The following is a 15,279-nucleotide window of genomic DNA, read 5'->3' as shown; positions in this document are numbered from 1 at the left end:
CAATATCTGCTTATAAAGATACTGATAGCCATTATAACTGACTCTGCTATTTTTATTTCTAGAGAAAGAAAAGCTGAAGTTCAGATGCATGGGTGATGGGAGGGAGGGAGGGAGGAAGAGAAAGAGAAAACAAACAATATGATATACGTGTGTCAGATACCATAAGCTGTGTCATATAGTTCCTTGTCTCGCTAGATAAAAACAGCCTTGAACATGAACTTGGACAACCCATTCCTAATTAAATTCCTAATGATCTTGTTCAGCTTGGAAGGTGAGTTTAAAAATGCAACATTCTTTGAATTTCTTTGCAAATGTGAAGAACTCTTATTGCAAATGTTTTCACTGTAGTAACAATGTTATTACAGTTTAGTATTTATTAAAATAATTTTTTTGAAAGTGAAAGGAGGGTATTCAGGCGCTAAAATCTTGGATTTGAAGGTGTCAGTGAAACGTTAGTGAATGTCCTTAGGCTAGTCTTTGAGACATTGTATTTAGAGAAAAAGATTGGTCCAAAATCTCCCATTTAGTTGCTGCAACTGAGAGTGGACTAAAACCTGGGTCCTCCTAGTCCAAGTCTAACATCTTAATCACTTATCTAGACTTACAGCTATTAAGATTGGAAACGAGTCTCCTAGGATTTAATAGAGTTTGGATTTTGTACAATTTTATTGATGTTTATGAAAGTCAGCTATGGACATTCTAGAAGTTATAGAACATATGATGCAATATTGTGAATACTTGAACACCCAGCAGTTTAATACATTTACAAAAAGGTTATCAGAGAAAAATAGTATTGTAATGCAAATACTGAAAAATAACAAACCTGAAATAGTTTAGAATCAGCCGAATTGCTTTGTTAAAAATTATATTTGTAATAGGCAATAAAAACAGAACACTTCTATCAAAATTTCAATTGGCACTCTTTTCAGAAAGGATTTTATTATTTGGAAAATATGAAACTATATGCACATTAAACTATATACATAAAATATTAAATACCATACTGAACCCCTTTTGAAATAAAATAGAATCCATTTATTTACCATCTTTACTGTCAAATTAAGTTGATTTTTCTATCTTTTATAGTTTTTATAGTTTTTTAAAGTATAGTTTATAGTTTCTATAGTTTTATAGCTTTTATAGTTTTCCTAAATATTAGAAAGGTATGTGTTATCTTGACCACCGGAGCAAGCTGTTCCTGAATGTGAAGCCCTTTTCCTCTAATCTTTTGGTTATATATATCCATAATGCTCCCTCCCAACTGGCCTATACTGGGTGGGTATTTTCTACCTGTTGCTAACAGTCCCAAAGATAAATAGGATTGAACCAAAAACAGATTACGTTTATCTACGGCAGCATTACTATAATGAACTATTGAAGTTGGGAAAAATGTTTGAGAAAATGTTGAATGTGAAATGTTTAGTGATAACCTTTCTGACTACCCTTAAGCAGTGCAATGAAAAATATAACTGCCATTCAGAATTTTATCAACAAAACAAATTAGGAGTCCCAAAGGTGCTTTTTCAAAAGGGAACAGGACTTTCTTGTTTTTCTTTGAAGATGTTTCGCTTCTCATATTCACAATTAAATATTGCAGTTCTTTATTAAATGTCTCTGGTAATATCCCTAATAAAAATATCTCTGGTTTAAAGTCAATATGTCTCTTTGTCATTTTTTCCAACCATGTGTGTATCTTAGTCCAAAATCTCCTTTTATCAACGCATGTCCACCACGTATGGTAGTAAGATCCTGGGGTCTGATGGCACTTCCAACACTTCTCCGATTTGTTCTTGAACATTCTGGCTATCTTCGTCGGGGGTAAATGCCACCTGTAAAACATCTTATACAAATTCTCCTTATATGCTGTAGACATTGTCATTTTGTAATTATATAACCACAATTTTTGCCATTTCTCTAAATCAATACCATAACCAAAAAATTTTCTCCATGCTATCATTGATTTTTTAACTTGTTCTTCTTCCAATTTTACCTCTAGCAAATATCCATATAACTTTTTAATTATATAGTAATCAGAACCCATTAGTATCTTATCCAAAACAGTCAAAACATTATAAACACCTTCTTGTTTGAAATCTTCTCGATATCTAGAAAATATTTGCATGTAGGAAAACCAATCCATCTTAAATCCCTGGTCTTCCAGGTCTTGCTTTAGTTTGAGTTCACCCTTTTCATCCAATAGTTCGCTATATCTAACAATTTGTTCCCCTTTAAATATCACTGAATATGAAAAGGCTTCAATTGTAGATACCCAGACTGGGATCTTCATATAATGATATTTTTTAATCTTCTCCCAGTTCAAAAACAGTGCTTCACGTATCTGATGTCTTCTAAAATACCCATTTTTTAGTTCCTTTGTATCATAGAAAGGCATGCCACCCCATCAACAAATCATGTCCCTCCAAATTCAATAGTCTAGTGTTTTTCTTTTTTTTTGTTTTTTTGAAATCTAAAATAAATTTTTATTTGTTTAAAAGTACAAACAAAATAGAACTAGTGACTAGTCTAATGTTTTTCAATGTTATCCATTCTTTAATCCACATTAAACTAGCTGCTTGATAATATAGTTCAAAATTAGGTAGACCAAAACCACCTCTCATTTTAGCATCTTGTAACAGTTTCAGTTTTATTCTTGCCTTCTTTCCCTGCCAAATGTATTTCAACAACATTTTATTCAGATCCACAAAGAATTCCTTACCCAGCTTTATCAGAATTGTCTGAAACAGATACAAAATTCTAGGTAGAATATTCATCTTAATAGTTGCGATCCTGCCAATCAAAGATAACTGCAAATTTCCCCATTTCTCCAAATCTTGTCCTATCTGTTGCTTAAGCTTATTATAATTATTTTCTTTAAGTAAACTACACCTCGTTGTCAATTGTATCCCCAAATATTTTACCTTATTCGAAATATTTGAAATCTCCATCAATTCTTCTTTTGCCTTTTCAACATATTTTTAGTCATTATCTTTGTCTTCTCTTTATTAATTTTCAAACCAGCTACTTCCCCAAACTCTCCAATGCTTTCTAGCAATTTATTTATTACATTAATGGTTCTTCAATAATAAAGACCAAGTCGTCTGCAAGTCATCTTGCAGCCCTCTGGGAGGAGGTTTTGAAGTATTTCTAGCAGGACTACTGATTCTGTAACAGCTTTGTCCCCTATGCCATCCGTCTGTTAAACTCACTATGTACAGTACATGTATATATCCGAGCTAGACTGTGTTGTTTCTCTGTGTCATATATTATTTGTGGATATATACATAATTTTGCATTTATTTATTTATTTATTTATTTTGTCATGTTTATGTAGTGTATATTGGAGGTGGTGACCCTTTGAGAGCTGTACGCTATGAAATTTCATTTTAATGCATGCCGATTAGTGTACATTCAAAGTGACAATTAAGTTATTATTCTATTCTATTCTATTCTATTCTATTCTATTCTATTCTATTCTATTCTATTCTATTCTATTCTATTCTATCCTATCCTATTCTATTCTCATAAACATATCCCTATAGGTCTAATTATCTTTGTGTTTCATTCAGTTTATCACAATTAGGACTGAAGGAATGCATGTGTTATTAGCTTTTCCTTCTCCTTCTCCTCTTAATCTAATTGCAGACTCACAATTTAAATTAAAGATCATAGCTCAGAATAGGCAGCTTTCTCAATGAAGAGAAAAAAGACATAGACTCCTTCAAGGACCTATGTTTAGACCAGTATTTTTAATTTGTTCATAAAAGTTAAGGGTAAGCAGTTTGTAGACAATACTAAAATATTCATGATGATAAAAAACAAAAGTAGTTATGAAAAGAATTTTATTAAATTGGATGAGTAGTCAGCTAAATGGCAATTTGAGCATTTGGGAGAAATGGAACGCAAAGCTAAAAAACGCCTATTTTTACATTCCTCAAAGCATTTGTAATGATTTTGGGGGCTTTGTGAAATGGCTATGAGAATACAGGTAGTCTGTGCTTATGACCGGTTGCTTAGCAACTGTTGAAAGTTACAGCAGATATCCAAAAAACTGCTTATCCCCAGAGTCAAAATTCTAATGTCTGGGGTCCTGCCATGATCACATGACTGCATTTTAAATGCTTGTTAACAGCTGCATTTACAATTATTTGCAGCATCCTGTGATCACATGACTGCAATTTTTGGCTTTTTTGGCAGAAACTGATGTTTATTTCCAGTTTCTGGCAAAATCCCTCCCCGTAGGAAAAATAGATTTGCTTAACAATGCAAATCTATTCAGTGGCATTCAGTTATCAGCTGTGACATTTGCTTTGCGATCACTATGTTTGCTTGATCACAGCCACAAAAAAGTCATAAAATAATATCTGGTCACTTGGTGGCCCACTTTATAACTGTTACGACATATGGTTGAAATTGTGGGCTCAATTCTTGTGACTACCTGTATTCTAGTTTTTCAACATAATTCTTCCAGGTACATACAGCAATAAAAATACCACAATTTAAAACTTCTCCCATCCTGTGAAGCTATGAACACCATCAAACAAGTCACTTGATCAATCTGAATCAATTTGGGATTCCCAGAAACATGTCTTCAAGGCCTTTGAAAAAATAAGGTGCGGGCTAATCTTATCTGCATTTCTTATGTATACTTTCCCATCACTTTTTGTTTATTACGCCAAGTGTGTCCCATATTTGCCATATGGATAAACCAGTTAGGGATGATAACCAGGTGACCTAATTCTACTTTATTATAAAGCTACACTGACAAAGTTTTGCAAGTTTGAAAGTACAATCCCACCTCTGTCTCCTTTATAGCCCGAGAAACTAGTGAGGGTCTCTTCTAAATCTCTTGCCCTGATCAGCATGCAGTTATGAGCTATGCTGCCTCTTGTTTGACTATTCCTTCAGTAGCATCTCTTTGTCATCTCACAAGGTAATGTTCTTTATGTCCAGAATCCCAGGAGCAGGAGTGCTATTCAGCAGATTCTCACAGGTTATGGAGAACTGGTAGTGGAAATTTTGAGTAGTTTGGAGAACCCACAAATACCATCTCTGGCTGGCCCTAGAGTGGGGTGGGAATGGAGATTTTGCAGTGTCCTTCCCCCAGGATTGGCGAGGGAATGGGGATTTTGTAGTATCCTTCCCCTGGGGCGGGGTGGGAATGGAGATTTTGCAGTATCCTTCCTCTGCCATGGCCACCAAGCTACGCCCACCAAGCCACGCCCACAGAACCGGTAGTAAAAAAAAATTGAATTCCACCACTGCCCAGGAGCACTTGTCTTTCTGGCAGGGAATTCTCCAGTTCCAGCCTTCACAGTCAGCTATGTTTACATAATGTTGTGCCAGAGTATATGCCCTCCAATAGTTAGGTATGTCAATATTAATTAAATATGTCATAAGGGAGACAGAATACTGTTGGATTCACTGGCAATAAAGGTTAGGGCATGGACTATTTGCTCTGTGTCTACTACAGGCTATTTAATGAGTGTTTTGGGCTGATCATATCCATCCTGAGTAGACAACCTGGAGAAAAAGCCAAAGATGAGATTTTAGTTGCCACTGCCTTTTTCCACGTGAAAGTAGCAAAGTTAAGGGGGAAAAAAAAAGAAAATGAATAGTTTGAGTCAATCACCTACATTCTAGCTTCCATTTTCATGAGGCCTATCTCCAGTTTCGGGGTGTTATCAGATACACATTTTTGGACTCAAAGGCCCAATATTAAAAAACTTGGATTTAACAAGTTCTAATGATGTAGAATAGGAAATGGGACTCAACTGGGCACCATTAAGAAGTTGTGCTATTCGCTCAGTTTTGAATAGTTTGAATGTTGCTGGTAAATTGTGGCCTCCTCTTGTCTTGAAATTCAGGGATGGCAGATGAGCACCTCTGTGCATTTTCCACAACATAGTTCCCATGAGGTTTCCTACTGTTGGTAGAATAAAGGATTACCCCAGGTATTTGAAACAGGAGGCCTGGTCAGTCTTTTGGCCAAGGTTCTTGGGCCTTTGCCTTATGGCAAATGCCATAATTTTGCTTTTCTGATAATTAAGTACTAACTAGTCTTCCTTGCAATACCATGTTAGTGTTCTCAATACCCCTCTAAGGCCAATAGGTGTTTTTGAATCATCTGCATTATCAGCACAGAGCAGAACATAGAAATGTCTTCCAGTTTGTGGGCTGGATGGGTGAAAATTTGTATTGAGGTGTTATGCCCTCAGTTGGGCTTTGAATTTGAGCTTGTATTCTGTTTTGGAAAACACTTAAGCAGGGCAATAAAAAAGATAAGGATTAGGAAAAAGCAACACACACAGGCACACCAGACTGCTTCCTTCTTGCCTTCCTGACAGGATGAAGCTCATAAGGTGGGAAAAAGAAAAGGAAGGAGATTTCGTTAAACTGTTCAGAAAGTTAGCTACTGGTTTGCCTGAACCAGTGTGAACTGGCTGAATCCCACGACTGCTAATATGGCAAACAATTAAAAGTGGGGTTAGATATGATTGACATTTGGATGGAAACCAGAAGTAATAGAAAAAAATCTTAGAATGTGCTGAAATGGATAGGTTAACCAAAGAAATACAAGAAAGAGAAGAATCAGATTATTACAAAATATGGAATAATTGGTATAATTGGTTAAAAATGAGAAATAAACAAAAAATATAGGGGGAATATTACCGATTTTTAAAAAAATGTTATTAGATTAAGGAGAGGTGGAGAAATATATTATAAGTAGAATTGTAGAATGTCACTTTGAAAAAATGCTTAAGAAGAAAACATAATCTTTTTGTGTATATGTAGTATAAATGTTTGTTGTGTATATGTTATGTTATGTTTTTTAAAATATTTATACTCAAATAAAAATTTATTTTAATTAAAAACTGTTTCTGTATAGTTGCCAGAGAAAACAACTTGGGTATATTTATATAGTTACTATTTATTCAAGGTATTATCTTTAACAATATATACATGAGTAAAAGGGAAGTTGGTTTGGATAAATTATTTTTTTTTTTAAGTAAAGTTTTTGTCAGGGTTCCAAGTACACGACCCATAGCAAACAAAACTCTGAGGCAGGCAATTTCCTCAAAGAATAGGTTCATTGGATATGGCATATTGGCACAGGCTGGTGAAAACCAATTCTGATTATTCCCATGATTTTCACCTAATTAAAAATAAAAATTTGTCACTCTCTCAAAATAATCAGTCATATGGTCCAATCAGGATACTGTCCAGTTGCTAGGTGATTCCAGTCCCCTCCCTTCAAAGCACCTGCGGGAATGTCCTTGATTCCCAAGAGAAAGTATTTTGTTTTGACTACAATACCCCAACTGTCTCTATTTCTCCCTCCCTATCCCTCTTCTCCAGTGTGTCAGCACTGAAATCTCAAAATGGCCTTAGTCAGGCCAGCTTCAGGGTTGACAGTTCTATTGTGCATGTCAACACAGGAACATGAAGCAATGGATGGCAACTAACCAAAGAGAGAAGCAACTTAGAACTAAGGAGAAATTTCCTGACAGCTAGAACAATTAATCAATTGAGTGACTTGCCTTTAGAAGTTGTGGATGCTCCAACACTGGAGGTTTTGAAGAAGATATTAGACAACAGTGTGAAATGGTGTAGGGTTTCTTGCTTGAGCAGGGGGGTGGACTAGAAGACCTTCAAGATATATTCCAATTCTGTTATTCTGTTATAACAGGCTCTTCTGAATGCCGATCATTATGAAACTTGTCCCAAATAATACAAAACACCACTGATTTTAATATAATTGCTTCTGTAGGCACCAAACACTTTCTAGGCTTACCACTGTTATATGTGCAAAATACTTTAAATCAAGGCAATGTGTTTAACACTGATGTTAATTTCTTTGGAAGATGAAACCCTGTATAAGATATGTAGGAAACTGATAAATTTTAAAAAGCAGTAAGAACATATTTTTCCACTGATAATCTAAGGAAAAAAATTGTTCATTTTTTTTGTAGGTTCTGTGTCCGAGAATGTTAAGATTCACAGTTATATTGGAAACAAAATTATTCTTCCCAGACCCAGACCCAGTTCCAGACCATATTATTTAATCTGGACTAAGAACTCTACGTTTATTGCAGATTGTACAGCTAATAATATTACTACGTCAACAAAACAACCAGATAAATACCACTTATTTCTTAATGGAAATCTGAAAATAAATAGATTGAAGAAAATGGATGCCGGAAATTACACAGTAAAAGCACATGATGAACATGGCTATATGTTATTTAATGAGTTAATTACGTTGCAAGTTGATGGTGAGTTTTTGAATACCAGTCTACCGTTCATCAACCTATGAGCACCTCTCTTTTACTTCTTTTCTCCTTCAAATTGGCACTTTGGATTGGCCATAGTTGGATTTCTGTGGGTGATATTCCCATATGATCTTTATTATAAATTTTGAAAAATTGATCAGCATTAATAAGATAGACAACCATCAGAAAATAACATCTTAGATTAACCAAGTCTCTTAGACTGAAGTGAGCTAGAAAACCTGTCTGCCAGTGGAAAACATTCAACACTGACATAACATGATCATGATACCATGGTTTTGTTAGAAGACAAGTGCCTGCAATTTGTGAAAAAAAATTTTTTTTCCCACAGGATCAGAAATGAAATCCTCACTTGAACTTTGTATTGATGATAGTTTCTGGAAACCATAAAATGACATTTCCTAAGAGTTTCATGTTGATGTTAGATGATGTTGTATGGGACTGGAAAGATATGGAACATAATAAAGCAGGGGTAGGAAATCTGTGGCCTTGTAGATGTTGTTGAATAACAACTTCCAGAAGCACCAGACAGTTTGGCAAAAAGAGATGCCAGGCTTTGTAGTTTAGCAACATCTGGAGAGCCAATAATTGGGGCAAAAAATGATCTGTCAGCACCACTACATGCATACGATCCAAAACAAAGAATTAAAACAATGCATAATCTTGCTGCAGAATATCTGAATATCCAAATTTTACCGACCTCGGAAGGATGGAAGGTTGAGTCAACCTTGAATCAGTCAGGATCGAACTCCTGGCCATACACAGAGACTGAAATATTGCATTTTATACTTCTAAGCCACCATGGCTCTGCATGGAAATGGTAGTCGAAAAGATAAAGCTTTAATTTTCTATTACGCAATTATTGGTTTTTTAAAAAAACAATGGTGTATTTAAATCATTTAGCAGAGCATATTTCTTTTCTTTCAGAGCTTCCACTAAAACTCAATGAGCTTTGTTCCCAAAGAATATTGACATGTGAGGTGAAATCTTCTGAGGAACCAAACCCCAAATTTAAATTGTTTCAAGATACTAAAGAAATGTTTGTACAACCATTATATGACAATGGAACATGGAAGGTGACATTGCAATTAAAAGTCCTTTCTGGGAAATTCAGATGTGAGGTTGATGTTAATTCTGAGAAGAATCATACCGAGAAACAAATAACATGTCCAGGAAAAGGTATTAACTTAGCTTCATAACACACTTCTGAATACTAGAATGTATAGCCTGGAATATTAAATATATAAACCGTAATACAGTTTGTTTAGTTTCTGGCTTAATGTGTAAATTCAGACTGAGTGGTAATTTGTAATTTTTAACATGAATTAAGTCAATTGTGAAATATTCAACTTATCTAAATATATACAGTACCTGTAATTGTGACAGAGCAAATCAGTCACATGAATAAATGCTAAATGAAATTGTGGGTTGATTGTTTATGCCAACTGTGATATATTCAAGAAACCATTTTTAAGGAAGCCAAGAATAAAAGCTTTGTGTTTTTTCCCTTTTTTTAAACATGTTAGGAGGGCAGAAAAAATAATAGACTGTTTTTTCCCCTCTTTTGTATATGCTCGCTTTCCCTTCTCTATGTGCATGCATATATTTGTATAACTACATACATACAATATTTTCTTATGAATTTTTCTGTGTTTCAGATTTACCTGATTCAGTACCTATATTCCTCATCCTGATAATCATCGGAAGTGTAGTCACATTGATTATCTTTTTGGCTTTGATTATTTACTGCATCAGAAGGAAGAACGCAAAAAGACGTGAAAGGGAAGGTAATTCCCTCCCTGGCATTCCTTCCATTTAAAACTGAACAAGCTTCTCTCTTTCTAACAACCAAGCATGCTAAATCTATTAGTCACTGTGAAATATATATGTCCTAAATTAATTTCTCAATATATTTTAATGAAAACTGAAGTTCAGGTCTGGCCCATGCAGGAAGGGAAGAAAGGAAGCAGAGAGAAAATACAGCATTTTACTTAATGTGTCCAAAAAAGCCTGATTTTTATAAAAGTGGGTGATTTTTTTCCTCTGCCTTTCAGCTGGATCTCTACAAGGCTGAATTAAATAAAATAATTTGTAATTTGTGATTGCAAATTGAATTGGTTCCTCATTTTTAAAAATGAAAATTATTAAAATGTGCTGAGTGGGTACATGGTTTTTTCTTCTTTTTTTCTCTGCCAAGCATAGATTTTTGGAAAACCTCACCTTAAATGCTCCATCATGGGACATATTCCAAAGATTAGCAAAGAGCAGACAAAAACTAGATTTGATTTTGTTAAATTAACCTTTAAACAGTATTAAACTTGGGTTAGAATGATTATGCTTAAATTTGTCCTGCCAAATTAAACAATAAAATTTAATACTGTCCCTTTTTCTCTCATACACTTCACAATCCTGTCCTGGTTTCTAATTAGGGGTAGATAATCTCTATCCCTAGAAAATCTCCTCAGTCTCTGGGGCAATGCAATATGGTACTTCTCCAGGGGTGAAATCTAAAAATTTTAGCTACCGGTTCTGTGGGCGTGGCTTAATTAGTGGCCGTGGCTTGGTGGTCAGGTGAGTGGGTAGGCATGGCTTGGTGGTCAGGTGGGCGTGGCCAAGTCAACATCACTTCTTTGCTCTTTTTTAACCTACAAAACACAACACAACACAACTGGCTCACCCACAATGTAATGTGCTAGGCCCAAAATGGCCCCTGCAACAAGCAGGAACTTCACACAGCCACAAAAAGCCCAAAAGAACAACTTTCACACTTTACACACACACAACACAACACAACACAACACAACACAACTGGCTCACCCACAATGTAAAAGCAGCTGTGCTAAACCCAAAATGGCCCCTGCAACAAGCAGGAACCTCACAGAGCCACAAAAAGCCCCAAAAAACCAACTTTCACACTTTACACACACACAACACAACACAACTGGCTCACCCACAATGTAAAAGCAGCTGTGCTAGACCCAAAATGGCCCTTGCAACAAGCAGGAACTTCACACAGCCCCAAAAAGCCCCCAAAACCAACTTTCACACATTACACACACACAACACAAAACAACACAACACAACACAACACAACTGGCTTACCCACAATGTAAAAGTAGCTGTGCTAGACCCAAAATAACTTGATAGTAGATTTTCCTGCCTTTTATATTGTATATTGCTTAATTATATCTGATTTAATTATGTATATTTTGTTAGTAGGACTTAGGATCTAGCTTATTTTTTTTTAATGAGAAAGGCCTTTTTTGTATTTTACTATTTCTAGAGTTGTGCAACCTAAGAATTTTGTACAGTACATCTATTTTGTACTTTTCTATATTTCAATTAATAATATTCTTTATTTCTGATCCATGTTTACTTTTTAAAGTGGATGATCATGATAATGATTTACCAAGGCTTTCTGAGACTGTGTCCTGAAATAAGTTTTTTTTTTTTTTTTAAAAAGTGATATGAAGTAGAGATGACTGGAGATGAGAGACAAAAGGCAGCCAAGTGATAATCAAGTCATCGTGATGCAGATTTTCCCAATCAGTAGCCCCCAAATATATTGGATTACAACTCTTCATTTCAATGCTGGCTATTGTAAGGACATGTAATGTTACCAATTTGGGAAAGGTTGACTTAGACCTTGGTGCTGGATTGGAAACTTTGATATGGCAGGCTCTTCATTTCTGAGACTGTCTAGCTTTGTCCAGATTTGAATTAGTAATGGAAATTGAGTGCTTGACAATAATCCTATGCTACTTTACCCTTGTGATATTCTGAATAAAATTCATGCCACCCAGAGCTGATTTTGTACTGCTGCTCTTCAGTTAGGTCAAGCAGTATTACTCAGAGTTTTTGTTTGTTTGTTCTTATTGCAGCTGAAGAGTATGCTCTGCAAATCCAGATTGAAAATCACATGCAACAAAGGAAACTTCCTGAGATTCCTGTTTCTTCTGGCTGTAATCCCCCATCTCAAAAAAGCAGGTTACCTCCTTCTGAACAGCAACAACAGGTTGCTCCCTCCAAATCATGCCCTCATCCGAAACCACCCCGGCGCATAAAAGAAAGACCTTAAGTGCTTTTGTGTTGCATACTTACCTCAGAGGAAATACTTTTGCTTTCCATATTAGCATTGCAATGCCTGTAAACTTGGTTAGCCAGCCAACTCTGAGCAGGCTTAAAGTGTGGCTGTTGGCAAATAGATTAGAAACAAAACTAAAAAATCAGAAGATTCAGAGTAACTTATTATTCCCACACAAAAAATTATGTAGGACTTCATGACTAGAGAAGTTTTGGCCTGTTTTAATGATTGTATGACTGCTGCTGTTTTCAAGCAATTTAAGTATTTTCTTGTATGACATTGTCCTATATTTATATTTCCTATACTATATCTTTGTAGTTTTGCACTATATTTGTGTAATACAGATGCAGAGAATTGCATTTAAAACAATAAAAAGAAGAAATTTTCAATTTGTTCTATATTTGTTCTGCAATCTTCTGTCTCCCTTCCATCTTCACTGAGTCTTCGCACCACCCAAAGTTTAGGTTGATGCTGGGGCTCAGCATCCCATTCAATCTCCTTTCGGGGTGCTGCTTAGTTATTTAGGAGATTTGGGTTAATGTCAGGGTTCCAAGGAACACTCCCAACAAAATAAAGCTCTGAGGGCTCAGTTTCCTCAAAGTTCTAATTTATTAGAGATGTCATGTTGGCACATCTGGGAAAACCCGAATCTGAAGCTTCCAGGTTTTCCCCACCCAGCTAAGAGTTCACAGCCCTGCCCCACACCCACAAGTTCATCACATTGTCCAATCAACTCTTCACACTCCACCGGATACAATCTTCATGCAGTCTCCATCAGACGCAGGCAAAAGTCAGGCAAAAGTCCTTGAGTACGGAATGTTGTTATGAATAATTTTCTACCGCTCCAACAACAACCCCCTCCCAACTTCCCCAGCTAAAATATGTGGCAGTTTAGAAGCAAAAAGAAAATTGTCTTCCAAAACTGACAGGATTCACATAGCAACAACAGTTAAAATGGAGAGTCCTTGGTGCTTTCTCAGCATGGTTATTTTCTTTCAGAGGTTTCATTATGAAACATCATCATCATTCATAACATTATCAGTGCTAGTAGAGAGTGGGTTGCTCTTATTTTATATTCTAGTGATTTCCCTTGTCATTGTTTTTTTTTTTTTTTTGGTAAGCATTTACTTTTGTATTCAATTTTAATTTATTCACCACTCATTCTTTATTTTATCTTTATTTTATCTACAAGTCATTTCCATTTAATTCAATTTCTTTTTACCTTTTGTTTTAAAATTCTAACTCTCAGTTTCCTATAACAAAGTAATTAAAGACACACCATCGTATGCAGCCATTTTGCTTCTCTCATTAAAAAGAATCATTTTTACAACAAACCATATCCTACTCATTTCCTTTTGTTGTCATTTGCATTTGCATCCATTTTCCTGTGTTTGATTAATATTCTACCAAGGAATATAAATTCACCGCTTTCTCTTATTTTTAAAAAAATATTTTGGCATAACTTGCATTTTCACTATCAAATACAACTGTTTTGGTATTCAGCACATTTTTTTCCAGATCCATCCTTCTTATATCAGACAATCTATCTAATATTTAATGTGTGCGGGATCTTTTAGGTTCCCACTAACAACACATTTCTGTCCCAAACCAGCACATGTCATGTTGCTGCAACCATTTCTTATCTCTATCTTCATAAATATCTTAAACAAGAGGACATCACAAAGAATTGACTTACTTCTACACAAAATTGAATCATTTGCTAAGCAATAATTTATTCTACTGCAAACTTTCTTCTGTCATATATTATTTTAGTGAATTAAGCAGAAAATCTACAATATGTGCACCATAATACAGACTTCAAGGCTATTCACTTACATATTTACATATATATTTATGTACACAATAATTTTCTCTTATTTATACATTTTGCTAAGAGCAAAAATTTGCTCAGCATAAAACATCTACTTTTACTCTATGTTAAATCAAGTCCCCTCTCTTTTGATGTATTGGTCATGATTCTAATAATTTGACAGAGATATATATGTGATCTGTATAGAAAATTGCTGAATGTAACCCTCCTGCTGCATTATTGACACCAATTTATTTATTTATTTATTTATTATTCGAATTTCTATACCGCCCTTCTCCTTTCGGACTCAGGGCGGTGAACAGCCAAAATAAAAACATTTATACATAAAGTACGATTTAAAATAGATTTAAAATAATTAAATTTGGCCCATAGTTTAAAATTTATCAATTTAAAATCCATATCAAAATTTAAAACCAGCCATAAAATCATAAAATCAAGAGAGACCGGCTAACTGAAAGAGATGAGTTTTTAGGGCCCGATGAAAAGTCCGGAGGTCGGAGATCACTCGTATCTCTGGGGGTAGATTGTTCCAAAGGGTAGGTGCCACCACAGAGAAGGCTCTCCTCCTGGGGGTCACCAGCCGGCATTGTCTAGCCGACGGCACCCTGAGGAGGCCCTCTCTGTGGGAGCGAACTGGCCAGTGGGAGGCTATTGGTGGCAGAAGGCGGTCCCATAAGTATCCTGGCCCTAAGCCATGGAGCGCTTTAAAGGTGATCACCAACACCTTGAAGCGCACCTGGAAGTCCACCGGAAGCCAATGCAGCTCACGCAGGAGAGGAGTCACATGGGAGCGCCCAGTCGCTCCCATAATCCCCCGCGCGGCCGCATTCTGCACCAGTTGGAGCCTCCGGGTGTACCCCGAGGGGAGCCCCATGTAGAGAGCATTACAATAGTCCAGACGAGAGGTGACGAATGCTTGAGTGACTGTGCGTAGGGAATCCCGATCCAGAAAGGGGTGCAACTGGCGTATCAGGTGAACCTGATAAAAAGTCCCCCTGGCCACGGCCGTCATATGCCCTTCTAAAGACAGCCGTGCATCCAGGAGGACGCCCAAGTTATGAGCACTTTCCGTGGGG

At 36.0% G+C, this 15,279-nt stretch overlaps 1 protein-coding gene across 1 annotated transcript; it reads left to right on the top strand.

Moving 5' to 3' along the window:
• Positions 1-213: 213 nt before the first annotated feature.
• Positions 214-12,430, top strand: LOC139316967 (T-cell surface antigen CD2-like). Its single transcript, XM_070943846.1, has 5 exons — positions 214-271; positions 7,971-8,273; positions 9,216-9,467; positions 9,947-10,075; positions 12,170-12,430. The coding sequence occupies exons 1-5, from the start codon at positions 214-216 to the stop codon at positions 12,364-12,366; spliced, it is 939 nt and encodes a 312-aa protein (XP_070799947.1). The 3' UTR covers positions 12,367-12,430.
• Positions 12,431-15,279: the final 2,849 nt, after the last annotated feature.

Source organism: Pituophis catenifer, unplaced genomic scaffold (assembly GCF_029215685.1).
Source record: "Pituophis catenifer annectens isolate HBS135680 unplaced genomic scaffold, rPitCat1.0.hap2 SCAF_4, whole genome shotgun sequence".
In the NCBI taxonomy this organism is placed as follows: domain Eukaryota; kingdom Metazoa; phylum Chordata; class Lepidosauria; order Squamata; family Colubridae; genus Pituophis; species Pituophis catenifer.
Note: the sequence above shows the minus strand (reverse complement) of the source record. Positions and strands in the feature narration are given on the sequence as shown.

Excerpts from the sequence above, each read along its gene's own strand:
- LOC139316967 (XM_070943846.1), top strand. The coding sequence starts at position 214 with ATGAACTTGGACAACCCATTCCTAATTAAATTCCTAATGATCTTGTTC. Across the intron at positions 272-7,970 it reads GATCTTGTTCAGCTTGGAAG|GTTCTGTGTCCGAGAATGTT; the intron begins GTGAGTTTAAAA and ends TTTTTTTTGTAG. Across the intron at positions 8,274-9,215 it reads AATTACGTTGCAAGTTGATG|AGCTTCCACTAAAACTCAAT; the intron begins GTGAGTTTTTGA and ends CTTTTCTTTCAG.